This window comes from Myotis lucifugus, unplaced genomic scaffold (genome assembly GCF_000147115.1).
Source record: "Myotis lucifugus unplaced genomic scaffold, Myoluc2.0 scaffold_11, whole genome shotgun sequence".
Taxonomy (NCBI): domain Eukaryota; kingdom Metazoa; phylum Chordata; class Mammalia; order Chiroptera; family Vespertilionidae; genus Myotis; species Myotis lucifugus.
In genome coordinates, this window is record NW_005871059.1 from 4,201,052 (window position 1) to 4,224,084 (window position 23,033).

Below are 23,033 nucleotides of genomic sequence, written 5' to 3' on the forward strand. Positions count from 1 at the left end.
TTCCACAAACTCAATTTTCTTCCCACTACTCAAAATTCTATCATCACATAACAGTGGAAGCAGTAATAATGTTCAAATTCCAACAATAGCATGCCCTTAAAACTCTCATTCAGAATTCCATAGAAATTTCTATATATCTCTTCACCTTTCTGTAAAGAAACCAACTTTTTCTACAACAATCACTCACTCACTCACTCACTCACTCCATCCATCCCTCTATTCATTGATCTATCCATCCAATCACATATTCATCCATTCAAAGACATCCATCTAATCATCTATCCATCCATTCTTTGATTAAATATTTACTATGTTACAGGCACTGTAATAAGTTCTGAGGAAATCTCTATCTTTAAGGAGTTCTCAGCCTCGGAAAGGGGGCAACATGTAAATAAAACACTATAATATAATGTGTCGAATGAAATACATAGTGGTACTTACAAGGTGTTACAGAGAGGTGGGAGGAAAATTGCTAACATTTCCTAGGGGAAAGATGTTAAACTTGGGCACCTGGCACTGTGGAAGGCCCATGAAGAAACCACCTGAAGTTGTGTCCAAAATTCTCTTATGGGGAGTTTGTGGCTAATGGAGGAGAGAGGTGGGAGTTTAACTGAGACATTACATAGAAGTTTTAACTGTGTTAATCTTTGAACTAATGAAGAAGTTGCCAGGAACCAGAAGTGGAGGGAGACATTCCAGGTAAAAGAAACCACAAGTAGAGGAGTAATTGCAAATAATTTTCTGGGACTCCAACATAGAGTACCGTTTGAGAGGAAGGAGACAAAGCACTGAGGATAGGGGGCTAGTGTGCAGATCAAGAAAGGAATGGTGTGGAAGTTGAAAAATTATTTCTTGAAGATATTGAAAATGCTCTCAAAGGCAGTATTAGAGTTCACTGTCAAGTGTATTCTTCAGTGAGTGCTGTTAAAATGATAGCAGTTCTTTCTGTCCATTTCCAGAGACTTGTCACAAATTCTCTATATTTGGGGAGAAATTTGCATTCAGGAATTGAGCTGGGAGCCCAACCTTGTTTCTGAGGGACAGTGTGTTCTGAATCCCAAACAATGGCTTACAAAGCTTGTGGAGAGCAATAGGCTGTGAGCTGGCACGGTGGCATTGCCCTCAGTGACACGCCTGATGTTCAAAAATGGGACAGGGGAAGAGGACATTCTCTAAATGAAGACGTGTATTTTGGTACTCGAAATGTGGCAGGGGACTATTTGGAGATGGATTTTATTTGAGGTAATAGTTAAATTTATGATATAGATTTCACCGTAGCAATTTCTGCAACACTTTTTTCTTCCCTCACATCTGGGGTTGAGATTAAGAAGGTTAGTTAAATATATGTGTACACACACACACACACACACACACACACACACCCTCTCCCAAAGAGGAAGCTGGTTGGAACTGGAACCGTTTCCATAGATCTCAAGGCTCATTTGCCCGTCTCCTTAGATTGGACAGAAGCGACATTTCTAAGCCTGATAATTCCCCTTTCTGTCTGAGTTGATCAATACATCATTTTGCATCCTGCAGCACAAAACCCCAAATGTGCTTCCTTTTCTAAAAGGAAGCCTCTGTTTTGCTGGGATTAAGAGGGCAGAGTCCCATGGCACAGTTTGCGGGCAGTTTTTGGCATCTGAAAAACCTTCCTTCTTTCAAGAACTGTGGGCAACCCGTCAAGAGGGAACAGCATTTTGGCATTTGGACCGAGGATCTTACCTGCCAACTGGGCTGTCCTGAATGTATTGTTTCTGAAACGGGGGGAACACAGGCCGCAAGAACAGGCTTTGTAGCATCGGCACAGTTTTGATGAGCACAGCTGCTCCGAATGGAAGGGAGGGCGGCCAGCTGTGTTTGCCCCATTTCTTGGGGACCAGCATCCCTCAGCCTCCTGCTCGTGCTGGTAGGGCATGCCTGTGACCTCTCAACACTCCTCTTTCAGAGACCCTCACGCATGAACACCACAGCCATGCAATCACACACTGTATGCACAGTCACTCTGACTGGCATTTTTCTCTCCAGTACCCATCACCCTCTATTCTCCACTTCGGGTGTCAATCTTACCAAGAACATGAGTGGAAATTGACCCAAAGAGAGGCTTACTAGCTCAATATGTTCAGACGTTTCTTCTAGGATTCTGTTTCCTAATTTTATTTTCATTCAACAAGTATCTACTGGCTATCAACTTTCTCAGCTTCTCTGAGAAGACGGTGAGCAGAACAGACTTCTGAAAGTTTCCCCGAAAGGCCTCCACTCACTAAAGCTGAGTCCAGAAGCGAAAGAGGAGCCAGAAGGCCCAGGAGCCAGGCTGTGGGCTCAGCCTCCTGCCTCAAGCTACTGGACCTCAGACCCTCGTTCATAACCCCTCTGCCTTTTTCTTTTATCTAATCATTTAAAATGAGCGAATCTAATCTCCTCAATTAAACAGGAAGAGAACTTCACACTCTATAATATACTTCAACAGAGAAGCTGGAGCAGAGTTGTTCAGCAAGCCGAGAAGACAACTTCAGTAGGATATTAAATGCTAAATAGTTAATCAGAGAGTCTGGTCCCCGGGGGCTTAGAATATGAAGTCCACAGTTACATCCTTCATTCTTAGCATGTGCAGAAAATATTTTCAAATCACTTCCCAGATAAGCAGAGGGTGGAAAGGCGCTGGCTGTGTAACAGTAAAAACGTTTCTTGGCTTCCAAAAACCGTTTTAGAGTCTTGGCAGGGGGGAACTTTTGTATAAATATCTACATAATTATGTGAATATATCGTATGTAAATGATAAGTCACAAAAACCCGGCAAAACCTGGCTGAGAAATTTTAAAGCAGCGGAGGCTTCCTAACCTCTCGGAATCTTGATCAATTCATGGGTAGCCCCGAAAAGCCCGGAGACGGACAGTGCCTGTACCTGTTAGCCACGATCTCCTCTCCCACATGTTCCTGCCTGAGGGGCAGAAGGACATTTCCTCACAGAAAGACAGTCTGAAAAACCGAGAACAAACAGCCTACATACCCTGCAGTCTTGGTCCTCCATGAAGGGGCTGCTGTGTTGCTATCAGGCCATATGTTCGAATGTTCTCCGACTTCCTTTCTGACTCAGATCGAATGAATCCGCAGCACTGATGTAAGGCTCTTAATGGGAATCTGTTTTCAATTCAGGGCAGATGTGGGACACTCTTGTAGCCCCAGGGATTATCAACCCTAAAACAAATCGCCTTCAGGATGATAAGTCAGGAGGCAGGAACTGCTTCCTGAGGCCTGCTTGGGGTTCCTTCCAAATGCTTAACATATAACACAATCGCTATGGCACAAAAGCAGGCTTTGCTCTTGAGGTTCTCAGGCAAATCCTCCGCAGAAACAAAGCTTGTAAATTCATCGCAGAGCGTTTGCATAGAAATTCAGATGTTTTTAGTAACATACAAAAGTGGTCACAATGTCCCTGGCTCCCTCCCGCCCCCCTCACAACTCTCTTAGCGCTGTGTTTGGAACACGGAATATAGTTTTTCCACAAATTGAAATTGAATTGTTCTGCTTCAGAGTTTTCTTGGCTCAAGGAAAGGAAAGGGAGGGCTATTCCAAGACATCCGCAGAGAAACATCCAGAAATCAATTTAACACAATAAGTTTAATGTTGCAGAATTAGCTTTCACAGGGCACGGACAACCTACAGCTTGGAGCACCTCTGAGACCACTCTGTAGGGCTGGCTTATTGGCCAGGATTTTAGAGCCCCCAAATCATAGCTGGGGTTTAATATAGTTGAACTCAATTTAATAACTCCAAAAAGAGTTTTTGAACACCACTAACTTGTAAGAAATCTAAAGGGAAAAAAATTAAGATTTTAAAATAAAACTTTGCTCTTAATTAAAAGCTCTTATATAGAACCTTAAAATATTAAAAGTTAGCATGCATGCCATTTCCCCATAAAGCTCACACAGGTTAAGTTTAGTTATAAGTAACCTTAGTAAAGAGTCATAGAATAGTAACAGTAAATTATATATTTAGAAGACACAGTCAATTCTTTAAAATTAATATTATAAATGTGACTAACAGTGCTACATGACATGGGAAAACATTAAGTCACCCACCAAAGAATACTAGGGCTACTGTTTCTCTTATCCTCATGAGGAAGCCAGATTAAACTTCTAGGACTTACACATGGGCTAAATAAATAACCACTGGCAATATTATATGGGGTGTTCAGAGCTATCGATGGGACAAGAAGGGACCTCTCTGTCCCCAGATCTCTTTAATTGAGTGGCTCTGAGCAAGCCACTGCCTAGGCCACAGTTTCTTTATTTGTAGAGTGGCCGAATTAGGTAGGTGATTTCTAAAATTCAAACCTCAAATATCAATTATGATGCAATGACCAACACCTGGTAGAACAGACTGTAAAGGTCCCTCCTTTCTTTTGGTTTCAAGAGTAATCACTAACTGACATTAGCTGACATCTCAGACAACATTTCCCCCCATCTTTTTTTTTAATTTTTTTTCTTTTTTTCAGAAAGGAAGGGAGAGGGAGAGAGAGATAGAAACATCAATGAGAGAGAATCATTGATTGGCTGCCTCCTGCATGCCCCCTACTGGGGATTGAGCCTGCTACCTGGGCATGTGCCCTTGACTGGAATCGAACCTGGGACCCTTCAGTCCGCAGGCCAATGTTCTATCCAATGAGCCAAACCGGCTAGATTTCCCCCCATCTTAAAGCACGTCTTTTATAATTATGACTAATAAGGCAAGTTTTAGCTAAAATGTTAAGGTTAAAGAAACCTACCACTTTATACAAATTAGACATATATTTGGTTTGATAGGCTTTATGAAAAACAATTACTCTACATTTCTCATCCTGCTCAAGGCAGTAATAATGTACTTACTTAACAAATTTATTAGGAATAGTTAAAAATTTTTTTTAATTAAGTGGCATGAGGACAGTCAGATGTTGTCAGTGAGCAGTGGGCAATTTTGATAGATGGGGGATAGGTGTGGAGGACAGATCATGGGGTGTGGGGAAAGAGGATGGTATTATGAGTTCAGAGGTCCAAATCCTAGTTCCAGGGCTGCTACTAATTAGCCTTGTGGCCTTGGCCACCTCCTTTCTCTTTTCTAGGCCTCTATTTCCTCGTCTATACAAGGAAGGTCTCTCTCCATCCTCTTACTTGCCCAATAATCAAAAGAGAAATTCTTCCCCATGGGATGTAGCTTCTGTTTTAGAGTTTGACTCTCAGGAGCACTGAAGTCAAGACTACAACCAGCAGTTCAGCATATACCAGGTAACAACCTGAGACTAGGCAACGATCTCCAGTTAACCCGTGATAGGCTTTCTATCAGAACTGTGGGAGATTCCCACCAACTTGCAGAAAGGAACTCAGATAAACCAGTGAAGTACGGTTACAAAGACCATCAAAGTAATGAAGCCCCACCCCCACAAACCTATTTAAATTTCTCAGCTATGATTTGATAAAAATATAAACATTTAAAAAAAGTAATCATGTGTAATACTGGTGTTATGGGTTGAATTGTGCCCCCCTCCCAAATTCATATCTGGAAGTTCTAACTCAAGTACTTGGGAATGGGATCTTATGGAGATAGATCTCTGTAGAGGTAATCAAATAAAAATAAGGTCATTAGGGTGGGCACTAAACCAATATGACTGGTGTTCTTACAAAAAGGGGGACACCATGTGAATAGAAAGAGGGCTAGGAAGAGCGGCCTGGAACAAATCCTTCCCTCACAGCCCTCAGAAGGAACCTACCCTGCCGACACCTTGTTTTGGACATCTAGCCTCCAGACTGTGTGGCAATGAATTTCTGTGGTCAAAGCCACCCTTCTGTGGTGCTTTGCTACCATAGCCCTAGTGGACTAACCCTATTGGCATCCTCTGATCAATGATTGTGCATACATTGTGCATCCTACTAAATGTCCAACACCCGCATACACAAGTCAAGGGACACTAGACTTAAATAATGTGAGAGCTGGGGGAAATGAGCATTGTAATGAGCTGACAGTGGGGAAAAGCCATCAGCAGCAATATTTTCTGTTTTTAAAAAATTCCTAGCATCTCTCTGTTCCCCCTGCTCCACATTGCAAGATAGAATACAAATGACTTAACAAAGTGCTTGAAATAGAAAATGGAAACCTAAAGAACCCAGGTGATGGGGAGGGCACACCCCCCCCGGCATGCCCACGGCCCTCATTCAAGATATTGTGTGCTCACCCACCATGAGAGCTGGGTTCAGCTCTGCTACTCTCTTAGCTCCCCCATGGCTTCCCACTCCAAGCATTTACAATACCCCCTCCTATTAATCATAAGGACTTTCCCCCCCAAATAAAAACAAATACAGAAATAATGTGTGATTTCATATCACAAAAAGTTAGGCTACATTGACTCTCTCTATTAAAACACTTTATCAACAATAAAAGGTGATGCTAAGGAACTGACATGGTGAATGCACATTAAAGCACTCATTACACTGAGCAATTGATAGAGTTTCCAAAGATAAAATTCAGACCAGATCCAGCATCATTATTCACAAAATGCCTTATCTGGCAAAGTTCAGAAGTGAATACAATTCACAAAGCCACTCTGAAGGAAAATGCAAATGTTCTGAACCTACATATGTATGTATTTATTTTTATAAAATGTTTTTATTGATTTTTAGAGACAGGGAGTGGGAGAGAGAAACATTGATATGAGGGTGAAACATTGATCAGCTGCCCCCTGCACACACCAACAGGGGATCAACCCTGTCACCTGGCACATGCCCTGACTGGAGCTGAACCGGCAACTCTTCGGTGCACGGGACTATGCCCAACCCACTGAGCAACACCAGCCAGGGCTGAACCTGTATATTTATTAAAGTCCATCTCTAGTATCTTTCTTGTTAACAAGCTTAGAATTAAACACAGTTTGTAAATACTGACAATATTTATGACGCAAACACTGCTGAGAAAGGCTGGGCCCAAACAGTGCAGGAAATAGGAAGGAGGAAAGCTTTTAGAGTTAACCACCTAGGCGAGTGGATGTGGCCCCAGAGAAAATGGAATTCTGCAAGACTGAACTTTTCAAAGGAATGTTAGAATGTTCAGTGGGAACTGCTAGACTAGAGGTTCTGGCCGAGTTTGATGCTTTCAAAATTGTGAGGAGGAGTGGAAATAGCTGTCGCCATGGCCAATCAGAGTTGAGGTGAGATTTGCAACTTGGATATTAGCAGTTAAGGAACTTCCTCCCTCCCCTCATATTTGCCAGGTTTCATAGTAGCTTCTCTGTTATTTACATTAAACCTGATCTGCCTAATTTTCCCATGAGAGCTAAACATAAGAATACAGGCTTTACAGAGCTCTGCAAAATGTCCTTTTTAGAGGGGAATAAATAAAAATGTAGTTGTCTGCCCTATTCCCACTGTGTGCACCAAACCTGAGTTTATTATTTTATTTCATAACATACAAACATTTATTCTCAAATGAAACAATTCTTTTTTTCGATGTCTTTCTTGGCATTCCAAATTGTTTGATCAAGGAAAGTTTCAAAACATTGAAAGCCTTTTCCACCAGCCAAGATTTCCTGCCCTAGAAAGGGGCTAGGGATGATTCCTGCAGAAAGAGAAATGGCTAACACTTGTGTGAGTTATTGCTCACATAGTTAACACGCATTCACCTCCGTTCAGGGGATCACAAAGTTTCACATGGCTGAGAGATGAATCAAGTGTGAAGACTTTGAACAATATCCCTTCCAACTCGCAGACCATGATTCAACGCAGTGTTTCTCATAATTGCCTGCTGAGAAGAGGCAGCTGGGGTGCTTGTTGAAAATGCAGACTCCCAGCCCCTTCCCTGGGAAAGCTGATTCTGTAGGTAGGGTGGGTCCCCGGGACTCCTTATCATCAGGCAAGTTTAGGAAATACTTTAGTCCCTGACTCTTGACCTTGGCTAGATGTTGCAATCACTTGGGAATCTGACTTTATTAGTCTGGGGTATGGCCTGAGCATCTGGATTCTTAGAAACTTCCAGGCAACTCTAATGTGCAGCCGGGGTTGAGAATCACTGACTTGATTGAAACAACAGTCTGTTAAGGGGAACGCATGTGAAGGCAATACCTAACATTCCGGTGATGATTTTGAAAGCGCTCTTGCATACACGTGTCTCATTTGGGTCCTTGACAATCTGTCCAGGTGGGGAGAGTAGGTATTATCTTTCTTTTAGAGATAAGCCAACCAAAGCTCAGGGAGGCGAAGAGGCTTGATGGGAGGCCTTTCTCTATCCAGAATTATGGAATCGGGCTTTTAGTTACTCTGCTACCTTACTTATGTTCTTTTGCAACTTACCAGGTCTCCAGCGTTTACAGTCTCCCTTTAAAAACAAAACAAAGCAAAACAAGACTTTCGGTTGCCTACAGCTTCTTTTACATCAAAATTGTTATTAATAACTAGAGGCCCGGTGCACGACATTCATACCCTTGGGCGGGAGAGGCGGGTGTCCTTCAGCCCGGCCTGTGCCCTTTTGCAGTCTGGGAGCCTCAGGGGATGTCCCAGTGACGGCTTAGTCAGACATCCTTAGTGCTGCTGTGGAGGTGGGAGAGGCTCTTGCCGCCATAGCTGTGTTCACCAGCCATCACCCAGCTTCTGGCTGAGTGGTGCTCCCCTTGTGGGAGCATGCTGACAACCAGGAGGCAGCTCCTGCATTGAGTGTCTGCCCCCTGGTGGTCAGTGCGCATCATAGTGACCGGTCGTTCCACTGTTCGGTCGATTTGCATATTACTCTTTTATTAAATAGGATAATCTTACAACAACCATAGCAGCAGCTTACATTGGGCACTTTCTATACATTATGCTAAGTGCTCTGCATGCATTATCTTAATTGTCTCAAGGACTCCTTAAGATAGGTTTTTATCCCCATTTTACAGGTGAGAAAACTGAGGCTTAGAGAGTAACTTGCCAAAGGTCACATTTCTATGCAACACTTTTCTTATCCCAACTAAATCTCTTCTTATTTTCCCTGCAGACAACCAAACTTCAGCAAGTGGCAGAGATGTAAGTATCTGATAAAGTAATTCAGGAAAGTTATTATGGACAATTACAGCTTTCCTGAATTCTGTTGCCACTTCTAATATGGGATCAGATTTTTTAAGAAATTTCTAGAGCCAGCCATTCAATCTAGCACTTGAGGAGTTCAACTGGAGAATTGTAGGTCAATTTGTAACGACCTGGTTTGTCTGTGACTAAGGTTAATCCTGCCTTCCCAGACATAGTCACAGTGGACTGAGTTGGCATCAGAAGGCTTGGGCTTGGATCCCAAATGCTTTTTATTAGCTGCGGGGTCTTGAGCCAGTCACATCCAGGATGTGGCTCAACATTCTGAGAGAATCAGGCCCAGTTGGAACATTACTGGTAATCAATATTCTCATATCTATTTTTCTAAGGTTTCCAAAGTAGTGAGCTTTATTTTTTCTGGCTATTTCCATTGTTGTGGCTGTTCTTATAACCATTATTATTGTTACTATGTAAATTAGATATGTTATACTAGACACGAGACAATAAACTATATTTGAATTTTATTTATTTATACATATTATATTTAACTTATAAATAAAGTGCTCAGTACAGTGAATGGTACAGAGTAAGCAAATAATCCTAGACGTCAGCACCATCTTCATCATTAAACTTATTATTTGCTGGATCATAATTAATCACAAGTAATGCAGGAAAAACTTATAAAAACATTAACAGATGACACTGACTGCACACTTACTTCTTCACACATACAGGATTTATTTTTATTATTTCAGTATCCAGAGCTCAAAGTAAATCAAGCCAAGTATCTGGCTCCTAGAAGTACAAGATCTGTCTAGTTATATAAAATCTTTACAGAAATTAGATACTATTTTATGATGCTATGAAGAGGGAGAAAGATGTAAAAGAACAGAATTTGTCTCTCCAATTTTGAAGATTGTCATCTGGTATGAGAATCCTTCCTACAAAGTGTGAGGTTATGTCAAGATTGAGGAAGAATTATTCTTTTGTTTATACTGCAAAGAGATTAAAGCTACTGGGTCAACAACAGAAACTTAAACTATGCATCATCTTACATATAAGACTTGATTTATTTAACATATATTAACTGGGCACTTACTATGGGCTGGACACTTGGAATCCAATAATGAGAAAGGTCTCTACCCTCATGAGACATACTTTTTAAATATATATTTTTATTGATTTCAGAGAGGAAGGGAAAAGGAGAGAGATAGAAACATCAATGATGAGAGAGAATCATTGATAGAATGCCTCCTACATGCCCCACACTGGGGATTGAGCCCGCAACCCAGGAGTGTGCCCTTGACCAGAATCAAATCTAGGACCCTTCAGTCCACAGGCCGACACTTATCGCACTGAGCCAAACTGCCTAGGGCTGAAACATACTTTTTAGATGGCACACAGACAAAGGACAAGTACACGAGAAGGTTAGTAAAACAATTGTGCTAAGTTTCGAAAACAACAACAACAAAAACACCCAAAAGGGGCCTGAAATGAAAACTGTTGGGAGAGGTATTCACTTCAGACAGAGTAGTCAGGAGAAGTGACATATAAGCTGGAAGAATATGAAGATGCCAACTGGGATTGAAGAAAAGCATTGCAGGCAGAGATTCATAAATACAAAGTCTCTGAGGTGGGGAAATATGGTTGGTGCAGTTGAGGAGCTGGGAAAAGTCAAATTAAGTGGAGTGCCTAACGCATGGGAGAGGGGCTATGACATGAGGCTACAGGCTTTTCAGGGGCCGGTCACAAAGCTCTCTTGGGTGATGGTAAAGAGCATCATATTCAGTCCAATAGGAAGCCGCTGAGGAATTTTAAGCAGAGAAGTAGCATGATCTGATTCTTGCCTTAACATAATTCCTATCATGTAGGAAGGATATGGAAGACAACGGTGACCTTTATCTAACCAAGCAATACTTGTTAGAAAAGCAGAAATTACAAAGTAATCTGTGTATTATTCCATGGACACAATCTCCCATATTTTTGAAGAAAAGTGGTTTGTCTATATTCTAAATATACATCTAGATTATAGCTATCTAGATGATCAAGCTTTAACCTGCCTAGCGGAGGACAGGAATGCATTTTCCAACACTTTTTGTCAAAATAAAAGATAACACAGTCCTTTCAAATCACTGTCTGTGAAATCCATGTCTTCGGGTTTCTTTTTCATCAGAGAAAGGGGATGTGCTGAAAGTGAGCAAGATCCAGCCAACGTGTGACCTCGCTGGATTCCAGGTGGAGCCCTAGGAATTGAAGTGCACACCTAGGGAAACTGACGGGCATACAAGTGTCACTTCTCTGCCCAATAGAACTCTTAGCATCCCTGATATACATAAAAGTTCAGACACTCAAATTGTCCTTGGGCCCGCTCAGAGGTAAATCTTCCATTCTCATGTAGTCTTCTATTTCCATTGTCCAGACAGGGGCAGGAAAACAGTCACGCTCGGTATAATGTAGAGTTGAACACGTACACATGCGAATGGACAACTGACGTACTTTTACGGCTCTACATGTCAAACTCTCTTTACCCCACGATCGTTTTATTTTCATGTTCCAGTTCAATAAGAAGCATGTTTTCATGGTTGAGTTATGAACTCCCCAAATAGAGGCTTGTCATGGCAATGCAGACAGATGCCTCACTGCAGCCGCACTCCTGGGCACGGCTGGAGTCATCAGTTTTAATGAGAGCTGTTAATATCCCCTCCATCGCGATGGTAGCCCTGGGCTGACTTTCTGGGCTGTGCACAGGTGCTCTCCGCCAAAAATGTAACGCAGGTTATTACATTATCAACGAGGCACAGATGCGCTTGCTGTCTGAACTCAAGGCGGTGTTCCTGCCAAGAGCATAACTCTTTCAGCGGGCCCAGGTCTGTTTGTATCAAAATGCCGTTCTAGCTCAGTGAACCTGAGAGCGGCCTGCTGCTTCCCCAGGACACAGGTTTAGAAGGCATGCTTAAGAATGCAAGACGGCTGGGCTCTCAGAAGGCAGGAACAGGCTTTTTAAGAACACGAAACTCAGTCTATAACTTTCTGTGCTTTTTTTTTTCCAGTGGAAGCTTCAGCCACTGCACAGCCACTCACTGACTCATCAGGTTTTCCCTGGGCACCTGTCCTGTGCCAGGTACTCCGAAGGAGTCAATGATTCTGCCCAGGAATTTGTCCCTGGGCTTCCTGCAAGGATTTCTACTGGTTCTGATCTTCTCTCTCAACTTCTTCAGATTTGTCTCTCCAAATTCATGTCTCCATTGCTTCTCCCCAAGGCGCTAATCCTAAGGTCATAGATTTTTTTTTTCCCTACAGAGTTGGATGCTTACCTAATTTTACGTCCCTGGCATCTCCTTTTTCCTAAGCTTGAAACCCTCATTCACTGAGCTTTTTGTTATTCATCTTGGTCCCTGGGACCAATGTGACTTGAAGGCGGATATTTCTTAGAGCTGGCCACTGCGGGTCCTGCAGTTAGCCTAGCCTCCGATGTTGGCACTGCCAAGCCAGCGTGGGTGCCTGGCTGCTGAGACCTGGCTTTGAAAGGCCCCCGAAGGGGCTGTCGCCGACATGGCACTGCCTCTGCCTATGCTCTCCATGTAAGTCACCCACCAGGAATAGAACCGTGGCTCAAGGAGAAAAAATGGTTCTCCTCCCTGAGAAGGAGTGGGTTTCGATTGATCTTGACTTTGAGAGTAATACTGCCTTGCTGTCCAGGAAAATGGCTTTCTTATAAAGGAGTTAAGTGGTGAGAAAGGAGGTCAGGACACCGGTCACAAGTAATACACTGGGAAGTGTATATGTGTCCATGTGTCCGTGTGTGTGTGTGTGTGTGTGTGTGTGTGTGTGTGTGTGTGTGTGTGTGTGTGTGTGTGTGTGTGTGTGTGTGAGAGAGAGAGAGAGAGAGAGAGCGAGCGAGCAGGTGTGTGCTTGGAGTGTGCAGTGTTTTTGTGGGCATCTGAGAGCACCCAGCTGAGAATAATATGAGAAAAACGTGGTTATGACATAGAAGTATTCAATCCTCTGTCCTTTTGCTTGTTGTAAGCCTGGACTATTAACCATAGATGCAGAGGATGCTGAAGATAAATGGGTGCTCTTCTTCCCCCTGTGCTTTCTGCCTACACCCCCTCCCATGCCTGACTCCAGTTCCCTCCCCTCTCCTTATTCCTACTCTTTTTTGACTGATGGTTTGGCAGTGGCAGCATGAAGGGATAGCTGGTGGCATTTACCCTGTTGTCTGTCCCCGCCCCCAGGGATGTGGCTGTTGCTGAGGAGTGCAGGACTGTCATCCCTGCAGCTTGGCTCAGAGCCTCCGAGATCCGGGCCAGCAGTGGTGTCTTCTTGGCGCGGTGGCTGTTCTACATGGCTGGCCTCGTTATGAAGCGAATCTCTTGACAGGCAATTTGCTTCTGCCACCTGTATCTACAAATCCTTCGCTGTGACTGTGAAATGCACGCGATCCTCTCTCTTCTCCCAGGGTTAGCTTTCACGACATGTTCTGCTTCCACTTACTGGAATTGCCCAGTTTGCATTTCCATTTGGTGCTTGAACTGTTCTGATCACCTCTCCTCTCTTCCAGGCAGATAGGCACATGTTTCAGAAGTGGGAGGAAGGCAAGGACATAATGGAGTCAACAGATGATGATGGAAAGTAAAGGTCACATTGACATGCCTCCGACTGGGGAAGGCTTGGGCGGTGCAGCACCCCACTGCCTCCCATGAGATCTGAGTCTGGATGAAATACAGCGATGGAAGCGTGACCTTCTGTCTGGGGATTTACCATTGCCTGTCTAGATATCAGCTAGAAATCTTCCTGATGCTTACCAATGGTAGAAGTTTTGGAAAACACATTAATATTTACAAAGCCCTTTTAGGAGTTTACTATTATGCAGATTCAAAACAAGGCACCTAAGAAACTGATTGATGTTATTATATTTATATATCAAGTGTGTAGACTGTATTCTGAGATTTTGGGGAAGAGGGAGGCAACTATAAGGTGGTTAATGTGATAAATTAAGTGACATTTAAAAATAATTTAGACTCAGGTAGGAATCCATTCCAATGAATCTTTTCCAACTATGATATTTCATAGTTGAAAAATTAAAGTTCTTCAAATTTTTTGACAAGTGTAACATTATGAAAATGGTATCCTCCAATCTGTTCTTTTCGTATTTTCAAAGCATTATATCATTCGAAGAGCTATACATATATTTAATCCTGAACTAAATAAAAATTTTGGTTCTCCAATATGTTACTTTGTTCAGAAATAAAAACCAGGGAAAGAATAATTGAAAGAGTCAAACTTCACAGTACCTTTAAAAGGTGTTAAGATGATGAAAAGACCTATCACCCCAACAAAAATCTCTCCCCAGCTGATAAATTGACTCATTCTTGGTGTAAGGAGCACCCTCTGTGAGATCCAAGGTCTTCTGTATGAGAGGAGAGTCAAATCCCAGCCATCTTTTTGCCAGCCATTTCTTCTTCTCCATCAACTTTATTATAATTCACTTATGTAGTTAGTAATCATGTATTAAGCCTGGTGTGTGCTGGTTTCTGGAGACACAGTGGTGAGTAAGACAAACCTAGCCCTGCCTCGTGGAGTGGACAGTGACAGGCGGTGAGATAGGCAACAGCAATGCAACCAGGGCCAGGGTGGGAGAAGGATGTGTTATTTATGGGGCCTTCAACAGGAGCAGCTCACGACCCGTGTGTATTGGTGAGGACAGTATACAATTGGGGGTATTTTGCTCTTGCTCTGAAAGTAGATGTCTGAACTTCCTCTCTATCTGTTGATACAATTTATTTGAAATTTGAGGACAGTTTACACAATTGGCATTGGCAACCTTGTCCCGTCCTAGAATTTTGGCATAGTTCTAGATACAATAAACACCCTGAGCGTGGTGGGTTAACTTTGCTTCTAACTTTCCTAATCACAGGTATTGTTTTGAGTGACTCCAAATTCTCCTGGAACATGAGTTGCCCCACTTTAGGCAGGAACAGCTCCCACCCCCTCGTAGACAGCAATCCTTGAATGTCGTCCAGTCATAACATGTACATGGCCAAGGTAACAGAGGTGAGTAGGAAAAATACCAGGCTGTTTGCATTGGGACATGGCAACCATGAGATGAGCAAACATTAAATGTTGTTTATTGAGGTCAATGCGAAAGCTGTTGATTCTCTTATAACAACTTTCTCGACATTTGATGCATGCCTTTTTGAAACACCTCAAGCTGAGCTTGTTCTGAAATGTCAGAATGTTCCATTCTGGTAACCATTCAACTCGGATCAAGTTCTCTCTTTGTGCAGGATTCTGTGAAGTGCAGCTAAAATGTAGAAGGGGAAAGAAAGAGGATAAAATGGAAACTGGGAGCTGTGAGTCAGTAGACAGTGAAAACAATCTGAAAAGGCTTTCTGGTTTTGGTTGATTATAGACTGAATTTACGGTCAGGGCAGAGAGAGGCGCACCCATACTTTTCATGCACGCCTTCTTTTTATGGTCCCCTTCTCAACACACAGGGGCTGCTTGGGCAGTAATTTTTGCCTATGGATTATGGTAGTCTCAGAACATTACAGCCTGAGTTTGTGAACAAGCTATGTGTGATCCTGGATCCAGGCAGGGTTTCTCTAACCTTTGAAGCCAGGAAGCCTTCAAACAGGGCCTTAAAACTTGAAGAATAATTTCAAACCACAACTCTTGCTTCTTGTTTCATTTACCTCTGACAGGGGTACCAGGCAAAACAGAATATCAAGAAGTCGTAATTATGTAGAGGAAGGGTGCATGGGATTTGGAAGTCTGAGGTTTGAGCTCTGGCTCCACTTTTAACACAGTGATTTTAGGCAAGTCACTTAATCTCTATGAGCCTCAGTTTCCACATCTCTAAAGTGGAGGTAATACTACATACTCAGGGGGTTATTGTGAGGACCAAATTAGGTAATGAATATAAATTGTTTAACATGGGCCCAGTCCAGAAATGTTCACTAAACATCAAGCCATTATTATGTCAACTTCATGGAAAAAAATTCAATGCTTCAATGAGTCTTCTTTAGCTCAAAAATGGCTCAATCTAGCATAAGGAGGAAGTAAGTACATTCAAACAAGTTAAAAATGGGAAAGCCAGTTGTCACTTATTCATTTATTTAACAAACATCTTTGGAGCTATGTGCTTGGCAAAGGGTGAGGCATTGGGGTGCAGAGATAAAAGTAACAGTTCCCATCTTCCAGGAGCATGAAGCCCAGTGGAGCAGATCAGTAAGTAAGCTGACAATGACAGTGTAGCATATGTGCTTAATAACTGCAGTTGGCAGACCTATGCTGTGCAAACACAGAGCAGAAGAGAGAAGAAGAATACCAAAAGGATTACATGCTCACTAAAGTTGAATATTCTGATTCTAAAGAAATGGAAGAGGAAAGTCAAGAACACAAGAGAGATGACTTCAGGCCCTGCCTCACAGCCTGCCGAGTTCCCAGCATTAGGAACTCTCTTCTCCCCAGGCTGGGAGGTCCTTATGTGGTTTCTAAGATGAATGCTGACCTTGGATAGGAGCTTACAGGGCTCCAGACCAACCCTCTGTGACTCAGGTTCAAGCTATATTTGCAGCCAGGGCAGACTTGACCATATTCTCCAGGTCTGATACCTGCTCTTCTGCCAAAATTCCTTGAATGTATAATGTTTAGGATCAGAACTGGGCTCTTTCTTCATTGTATGTATTTAAGGAACCTATTCCTGGCTCTGAACTCCATGCTTAGGAGTGGACTTCTATACACCTTAAAAACTGAACTACTCATACAACTTGACAAAAGGAAGATAAACAACCCAATCAAAAAAATGGGCAATGGACCTAAATAGATACTTTACAAAAGAGGACATAAGAAAGGCCAAGAGACATATGAAAACATGGTCAAAGTCACTAATCATCCAAGAGATGCAAATCACAATGACAATGAGATACCATCTCACACCTGTCAGAATGGCTATCATTAACAAATCAACAAATGACAAGTGCTGGCGAGGATGCAAAAAAAAAGGAACCCTCATGCACTGCTGGTGGGAATGCAGACTGGTGCAGCCACTGTGGAGAACAGTATGGAGTTTCCTCAAAAAACTAAAAATGGAACTCCCATTTGAGCCAGTTATCCCACTTCTAGGAACCCAGAAACACCAATCAGAAAGGATACATGCACCCCTATATTCATAGCAGTACAATTTACCATAGCTAAGATTTGGAAACAGCCTAAGTGCCCATCAGCAGATGAGTGGATTAAAAAACTGTGGTATATCTACACAATGGAATACTACGTTGCGGTAAAAAAGAAGGAATTGTTACTATTTGCAACAGCATGGATGGAACTGGAGAGCATTATGCTAAGCGAAATAAGTCAGTCAGAGAAAGATAAATATCACATGATCTCACTCATTTGTGGAATATAATGAACAACATAAACTGATGAACAAAAACAGATCCAGAGACAGAGAAGCATTGATCAGACTGTCAAACCTCAGAGGGAAGGGTGGGGGTAAGGGGGAGAGATCAACCAAAGGACTTATATGCATGCACATAAGCCTAACCAATGGATACAGACACCAGGAGGGTGAGGGCATGAGTGGGGGTGGGTGGGGGGCAATGGGGGGATAAGGACACATATGTAATACATTAATCAATAAAGAAAAAAAATTATATATAAAAAAACTGAACTGATGACCTTCCTGCTCCTTAGGCCAGTGGTCGGCAAACTCATTAGTCAACAGAGCCAAATATCAACAGTACAACGATTGAAATTTCTTTTGAGAGCAAAATTTTTTAAACTTAAACTATACAGGTAGGTACATTGTTATTAACTTAATTAGGGTACTCCTAAGGCTTAGGAAGAGCCTCACTCAAGGGGCCAAAGAGCCGCATGTGGCTCATGAGCCGCAGTTTGCCTACCACTGCCTTAGGCTTTAAAAACAACAACAACAACAGCTTTATTGGATATAATTCAATGACTGTTAGTATATTCACAGTGTTATTCACCAAACACAATCAACTTCAGAATATTTTCTTCATCCTAAAATGAAACCCTTGCATTCCTTAGCTGTCATACCAATCCTCCCATTTCCTCAACCATTGGCACTGATTAATCTACTTTCTGTCTTCATAGATTTGCCCATCCTGGACATTTCATACAAATTTTTATAGATTTGCCATTCTGGATGTTATGGACTAAATTATATCCCCCAATGTGTCTGTATTTGGAGATAGTGCCTTGAAAGAGGTAATTAAGATTGAGTGAGATCATAATGGTGAGGTTCTAGCGATCCAATAGGATTCATGTCCATATAAGAAGAGGCAGACATAGAAGGGACATGTGTGCACAAAGAAGAGGCCATAGAAGGGCACAGCAAGAAGATAGCCATCTGCAAGCCAAGGAGAGAGGCCTTAGGAAAAACCAAACCTGCTAACACTATGATCCTGAACTTCCTGCTTCTAGAACTCTTATTTAAGCCACTTGATTCTGTGGTATTTTGTTATGGCAGCCCCATCAGGTTGACATAGTAGAATCATACAATATGTGGACTTTGTCTTTTTTTCTTTAATATGTGGACTTTGTATTGGCTGTTTTCACTTAGCATGTTTGCAAGACCTAACCCACATTTTAACATGTACCAGTAATTCATTCCCTTTTTAAATGACAATAATAGTTCATTGATGTGAATGAATCACATTTTATTTGTCCATTTATCAGTTGGTGGACATTTGGATTATTTCCACCTTTTGGCTATTATGAGTGCTACTGCTATGAACATTCATGTGCCAGTTTTTGTGTAGATACGTGTTTTCATTTCTCTCAGGTATATATATCAAGGAATAGAATTTATGGGTCATATGGGAACTCTATGTATAACCTTTGAGAAACTATCAAACTCTTTTTTTTTAAGTATCTATGCCATTTTGCATTCTCACCAGCAAGGAATGAGTGTTCCAATTTTTCTACATCTTGGTCAACACTTGATATTGTCTGTCTTTTTTATAGCCATCCTAGTGGGTATACAGTGGCATTTCACTGCAGTTTTGATTGGCATTTCCCTAATAACTAATGATGTTGAACATCTTTTCATGTGTTGATTGCCATTTGTATATCTTCCTTGGAGAAATGTTTATTCAGATCCTTTGCCCCTTTTAAAATCAGTAATTAGTTTTTAATTTGACTTTTTGTTATTGAATTGAAATCATTCTTTATATATTCTACATACAAGTTCCTTATCAGACATATAATTTTGCAACAATTTGTCCCATTCAGTGTGCTGTCCTTTTACTTTCTTGATAGTGTCTTTTAAAGCACAAAAGTTCTAATTTTGATGATGTCCAATGTATTTATTTTTTCTTTTGTTGCTTGTGTTTTTTGGATCTTATCTAAGAAAATATTGCCAAATCTAAAGTTAGGAAGATGTACTCATGTTTTCTTCTAATAGTTTTACAGTTTAAGTTCTTACATTTGGATCTTTGATAATTTTTGAGTTATTTTTTGTATCTGGTAAGAGGTAAGGGTTCAACTTCATTATTTGGCATGTGGATATCCAGCTATGTTAGTATTATTTGTTGAAAAGACTATTCATTCTCTTTACTGAATTGTCTTTGACATCTTGTTGAAAACCAATTGAACATAATGTGAGAGTTTATTTCTGGTCTCAATTCTATTCCATTGATGTATATGTCCATTTCATGCCAGTAAAATGTATATACTGTTTTGATAACTGTATCTGTGTAGTAAGTTTTGAAATTAAGAAGTGTGAATCCTCCAACTTTGTCTTCTTTTTTTCAAGATTGTTTTGGCTATTCTGGGTCCCTTAAAGCTCCATAGAATCTGAAGGATCATTTCTCTCTGGTGCCTATTTGTCAGGATCTATCTGCTGACTGAGACATTGGGGTTGGCCTACACATCTTCCAAGTGACTACATGGACTTGTCTCCATATGCCTGTCTTGTTCAGTCTGTCTGAATAGACTATTTGCCAGCCCTTAGAGCTTGGGTCTTAGGAACTCAAATTCTTGATGTGGGGAGGAGATGGAATTTTGAGACCAGCTCTGGTGATGTTTTAAGTAAGATTGATGTGTTAGGTCTGACAGCTCACTATAGCATCCCAAGAATTAATTAGCTTTGATGGCCAGCTGGTTAGTATAGCCATGTTGTAGCTGTTGTTTTGAAATTATAAAAGTAATATAGCCACGTCCTCAACAAATGGAAAACAGATAAAAAATTCACCATAATCATAATTATTCATAATGTGTGCCCCGCTTGCATAGTTTCCTAATAGTACTTGTTAAAACCATAATATAATTGCCAATGATCAAATGCATTATTGTATTAGTAGATATGTTTTTTTTTTCCTTTGTTGAAAGAAGTTTTGTGTCATTTTCGGAATTTGAATTGAGAATTCCACTAAGGAATATTTTTGGTATCTACTGTTTCTATTATGGCTTAAGAGGCCAGACAATTTTTTGGAGGCATAATCAAGCAAAACTGTGGGCTTAGGAAGAGTTTGTTATGTCACAGGAATGTATTTACCTGGATTTATTTTGAAGTTAGACTAAAACTTAACATGTCTCAGTCTTTATATTGAACTTTTTCCTCTTTAGGAGGATGTATGCATTTCTAGACACATCATCTCCTCTTTATAATGATTCTCAAGACTGCCTACAGATGTTTAGGTTAAATCAATTCAGCTTCTTACCCATCTGAATAGAATGTGTGCCACATTATTTGTTGAAACCTGGGCTTTAGCATTCATGATGCTTACATTTTCTTCAGGTTGACCAGCAAGGGGCACTAAAGCATAGCGTCTCTTCCCTGTCTCCTCCCAGCAACAGCAGAGGTTTCAGTGAGTAATTGGGCATGAATCTGAAAGCTGTGCACTCATACAGTGAGATCAAAACACTGGTGGCAGCCTCTTTGATATTTTTCAAGGCTATTGATATTTTTTAAACGGGAAAAATTCTAATTGGGCAAAAAGATAGCAAAAACAATTCCAAATACAGAATCAGTCTTTGCTCGCAAGCCATAATTCTCCTGTCTAGTCAATGCTGTTAGGTAAATCAGCAGAATCCTGTCATTGCTTTTCTGTGAATTACTGTGTGTGTGTTTTTCTTCCATCCAGAGAACATAATGGCCTAGCCACATAGCGAGTTCCTAAAAAGATGAACTATTTGATGTTACAGTGACAAGCAATTATTATAGAGGCCTCCTGGCTGGTCTTATTTCTCCCTTTTAAATTTTGCCTGTCTATTTATTTCCATAAGCTACTAAGGATGACTCTTTTACTGTTTCAAATAAAGGATGCAATCTATATGCGAGGCACACATTATGAATAATTTCTTGTCATAACAAGGCATGAATGTCCTTCAGAGACTGGCGAGAAGTTACTGAAGTTGTTTAGTATTTGGTAATGAGGTTTTCTTTTCAATTTCAGCTTTCATACATGCTTAATCACCTCAAGGTACTAAAACACCAAGAATGACAGCATTCAATAATTAGTCCACCAAGTTGGAAGCAATTACCCATTATCCTTTCATGCTAAATCAAAGAAATAGTTGTAGGAAACACTGTCCACTTATCAATATTGTAAAATGGTGCATGTAAAGGTAATTTATTCAATATTAATATTCAACTACAACTCCATGTATAAAACTTTGAGTAACATTTTTGTTAATTTTTTAAAACTAGTTCTCTTTGAAGACTAAGATATCTTGGACCTTGTTATTTGCAGTGTGTGAGAGTTGTATATTAAAATGGATCACATGCTTCTTCACCCATCTCATTACCACCCTCTTCTCCTCAAATACAATCCTAAGCCTCAAATGCCTGATTACTTAAGAACTCTTAAGAAGTCATAGCTAAGTGATGGATAGTTCAGAGTACGATTTCTAATATTTTTCCCTCTGCTAACCAGAATTAGAAATTGGGGGATGCAGAGCAAAGATTCTTAGGGCTCAGGCAGATGACAAGAGTGGAATGAACAAAACAGAGCAAGAGAAAGGCCAAGACCATAGTTTCCACGTTCACGGTTAACAGACTTATTCTGCGAGGTGCGTATTCTGGCTGTGTTCCTCTGGGCAAATTAATTTACTCATCTAAGCCTCAGTTAATTCTTCTGTATAGTGAAGATTCATTCATTCATTTAACAAGTATTTATCAAATGCCCGCTATCTGCAGACACCATTCTCAGTACATATGGCTGTTCGGCGGGTCAAATGAGAGAATGAATGAATGTAAAGCACTTAGAACTGTGACAGTAAATAATGGCTATTATTATCAACTGAGAATCTACTATGCTCAGGCCAATGCCATATATTTTGGGCAAGTACTTAACCTCTGTCTGCCTCCATTTTCCTTGTTTGCGAAGGGAGATTCTTGTCTCTTAGGGCTCTTGTGGGGTGTAAATGAGGTAATGTATATAAAGTGCTTAGAACCGAGCCCAGCATGTATCAAATGTTATATAAGTGTTTGCTGTTATTACCTCAGTTTCTCAGTAACAACATGGAGAGGTAAGTCTTATTATCACCACTTTAAGGATGAGTTAACTCAGGCTCAGGGAAGTAAGGTAAATTGGCCAAGGTCGAAAGCTGGTAAGCTACAGATTGGTACCTCTACGTGCTTGGATCTAAAGCCTATCTTTGCTTTTCCCACGAAACCCTGATGCCTTGTAGAAGCACTGAACACCCTGATTCAGATCACACAGGTTATTGGCACATGAGTGTAGCTCTGAAACATTACTTCCCAATTCCACAGGTCTCTCCTATCAGTACACCCATGCACACGAATGCGTACACACATGAACACATACCACTCTGCAGTGTTTGCACTTAGCATTCATTCTGAGCAGCAGCACCTCTCATAGAAATTATACTGCCAGTTATGGAGTGAGCAAAGTTGCCATCCACTACTCTAGAACTTCTCTACTTTTTTGGTAGGTAATAAGTAAAAGATGTAAATTTAGTTTTTTAAATTTCCTGATTTTTCACGTATTTTAGAGAATTTTTGATATATAAATGCACTCT

The 23,033-nt window shown here is 41.1% G+C and overlaps 1 protein-coding gene across 2 annotated transcripts in view; it reads right to left on the reverse strand.

Moving 5' to 3' along the window:
- SASH1 (SAM and SH3 domain containing 1) overlaps positions 1–23,033 on the reverse strand; it is a 290,860-nt gene that overhangs the window by 213,317 nt on the left and 54,510 nt on the right. Inside the window, exon 1 of one of the 2 annotated variants that reach the window (XM_023750155.1) lies at positions 3,011–3,104. The exons of the other annotated variant lie outside the window; for it this stretch is intronic. Within the exon in view, the coding sequence (XP_023605923.1) occupies positions 3,011–3,031 (21 nt within the window). The 5' untranslated portion in view covers positions 3,032–3,104. Of the gene's footprint in view, positions 1–3,010; positions 3,105–23,033 lie in introns of those variants that run through there. 2 annotated transcript variants of the gene reach the window in all.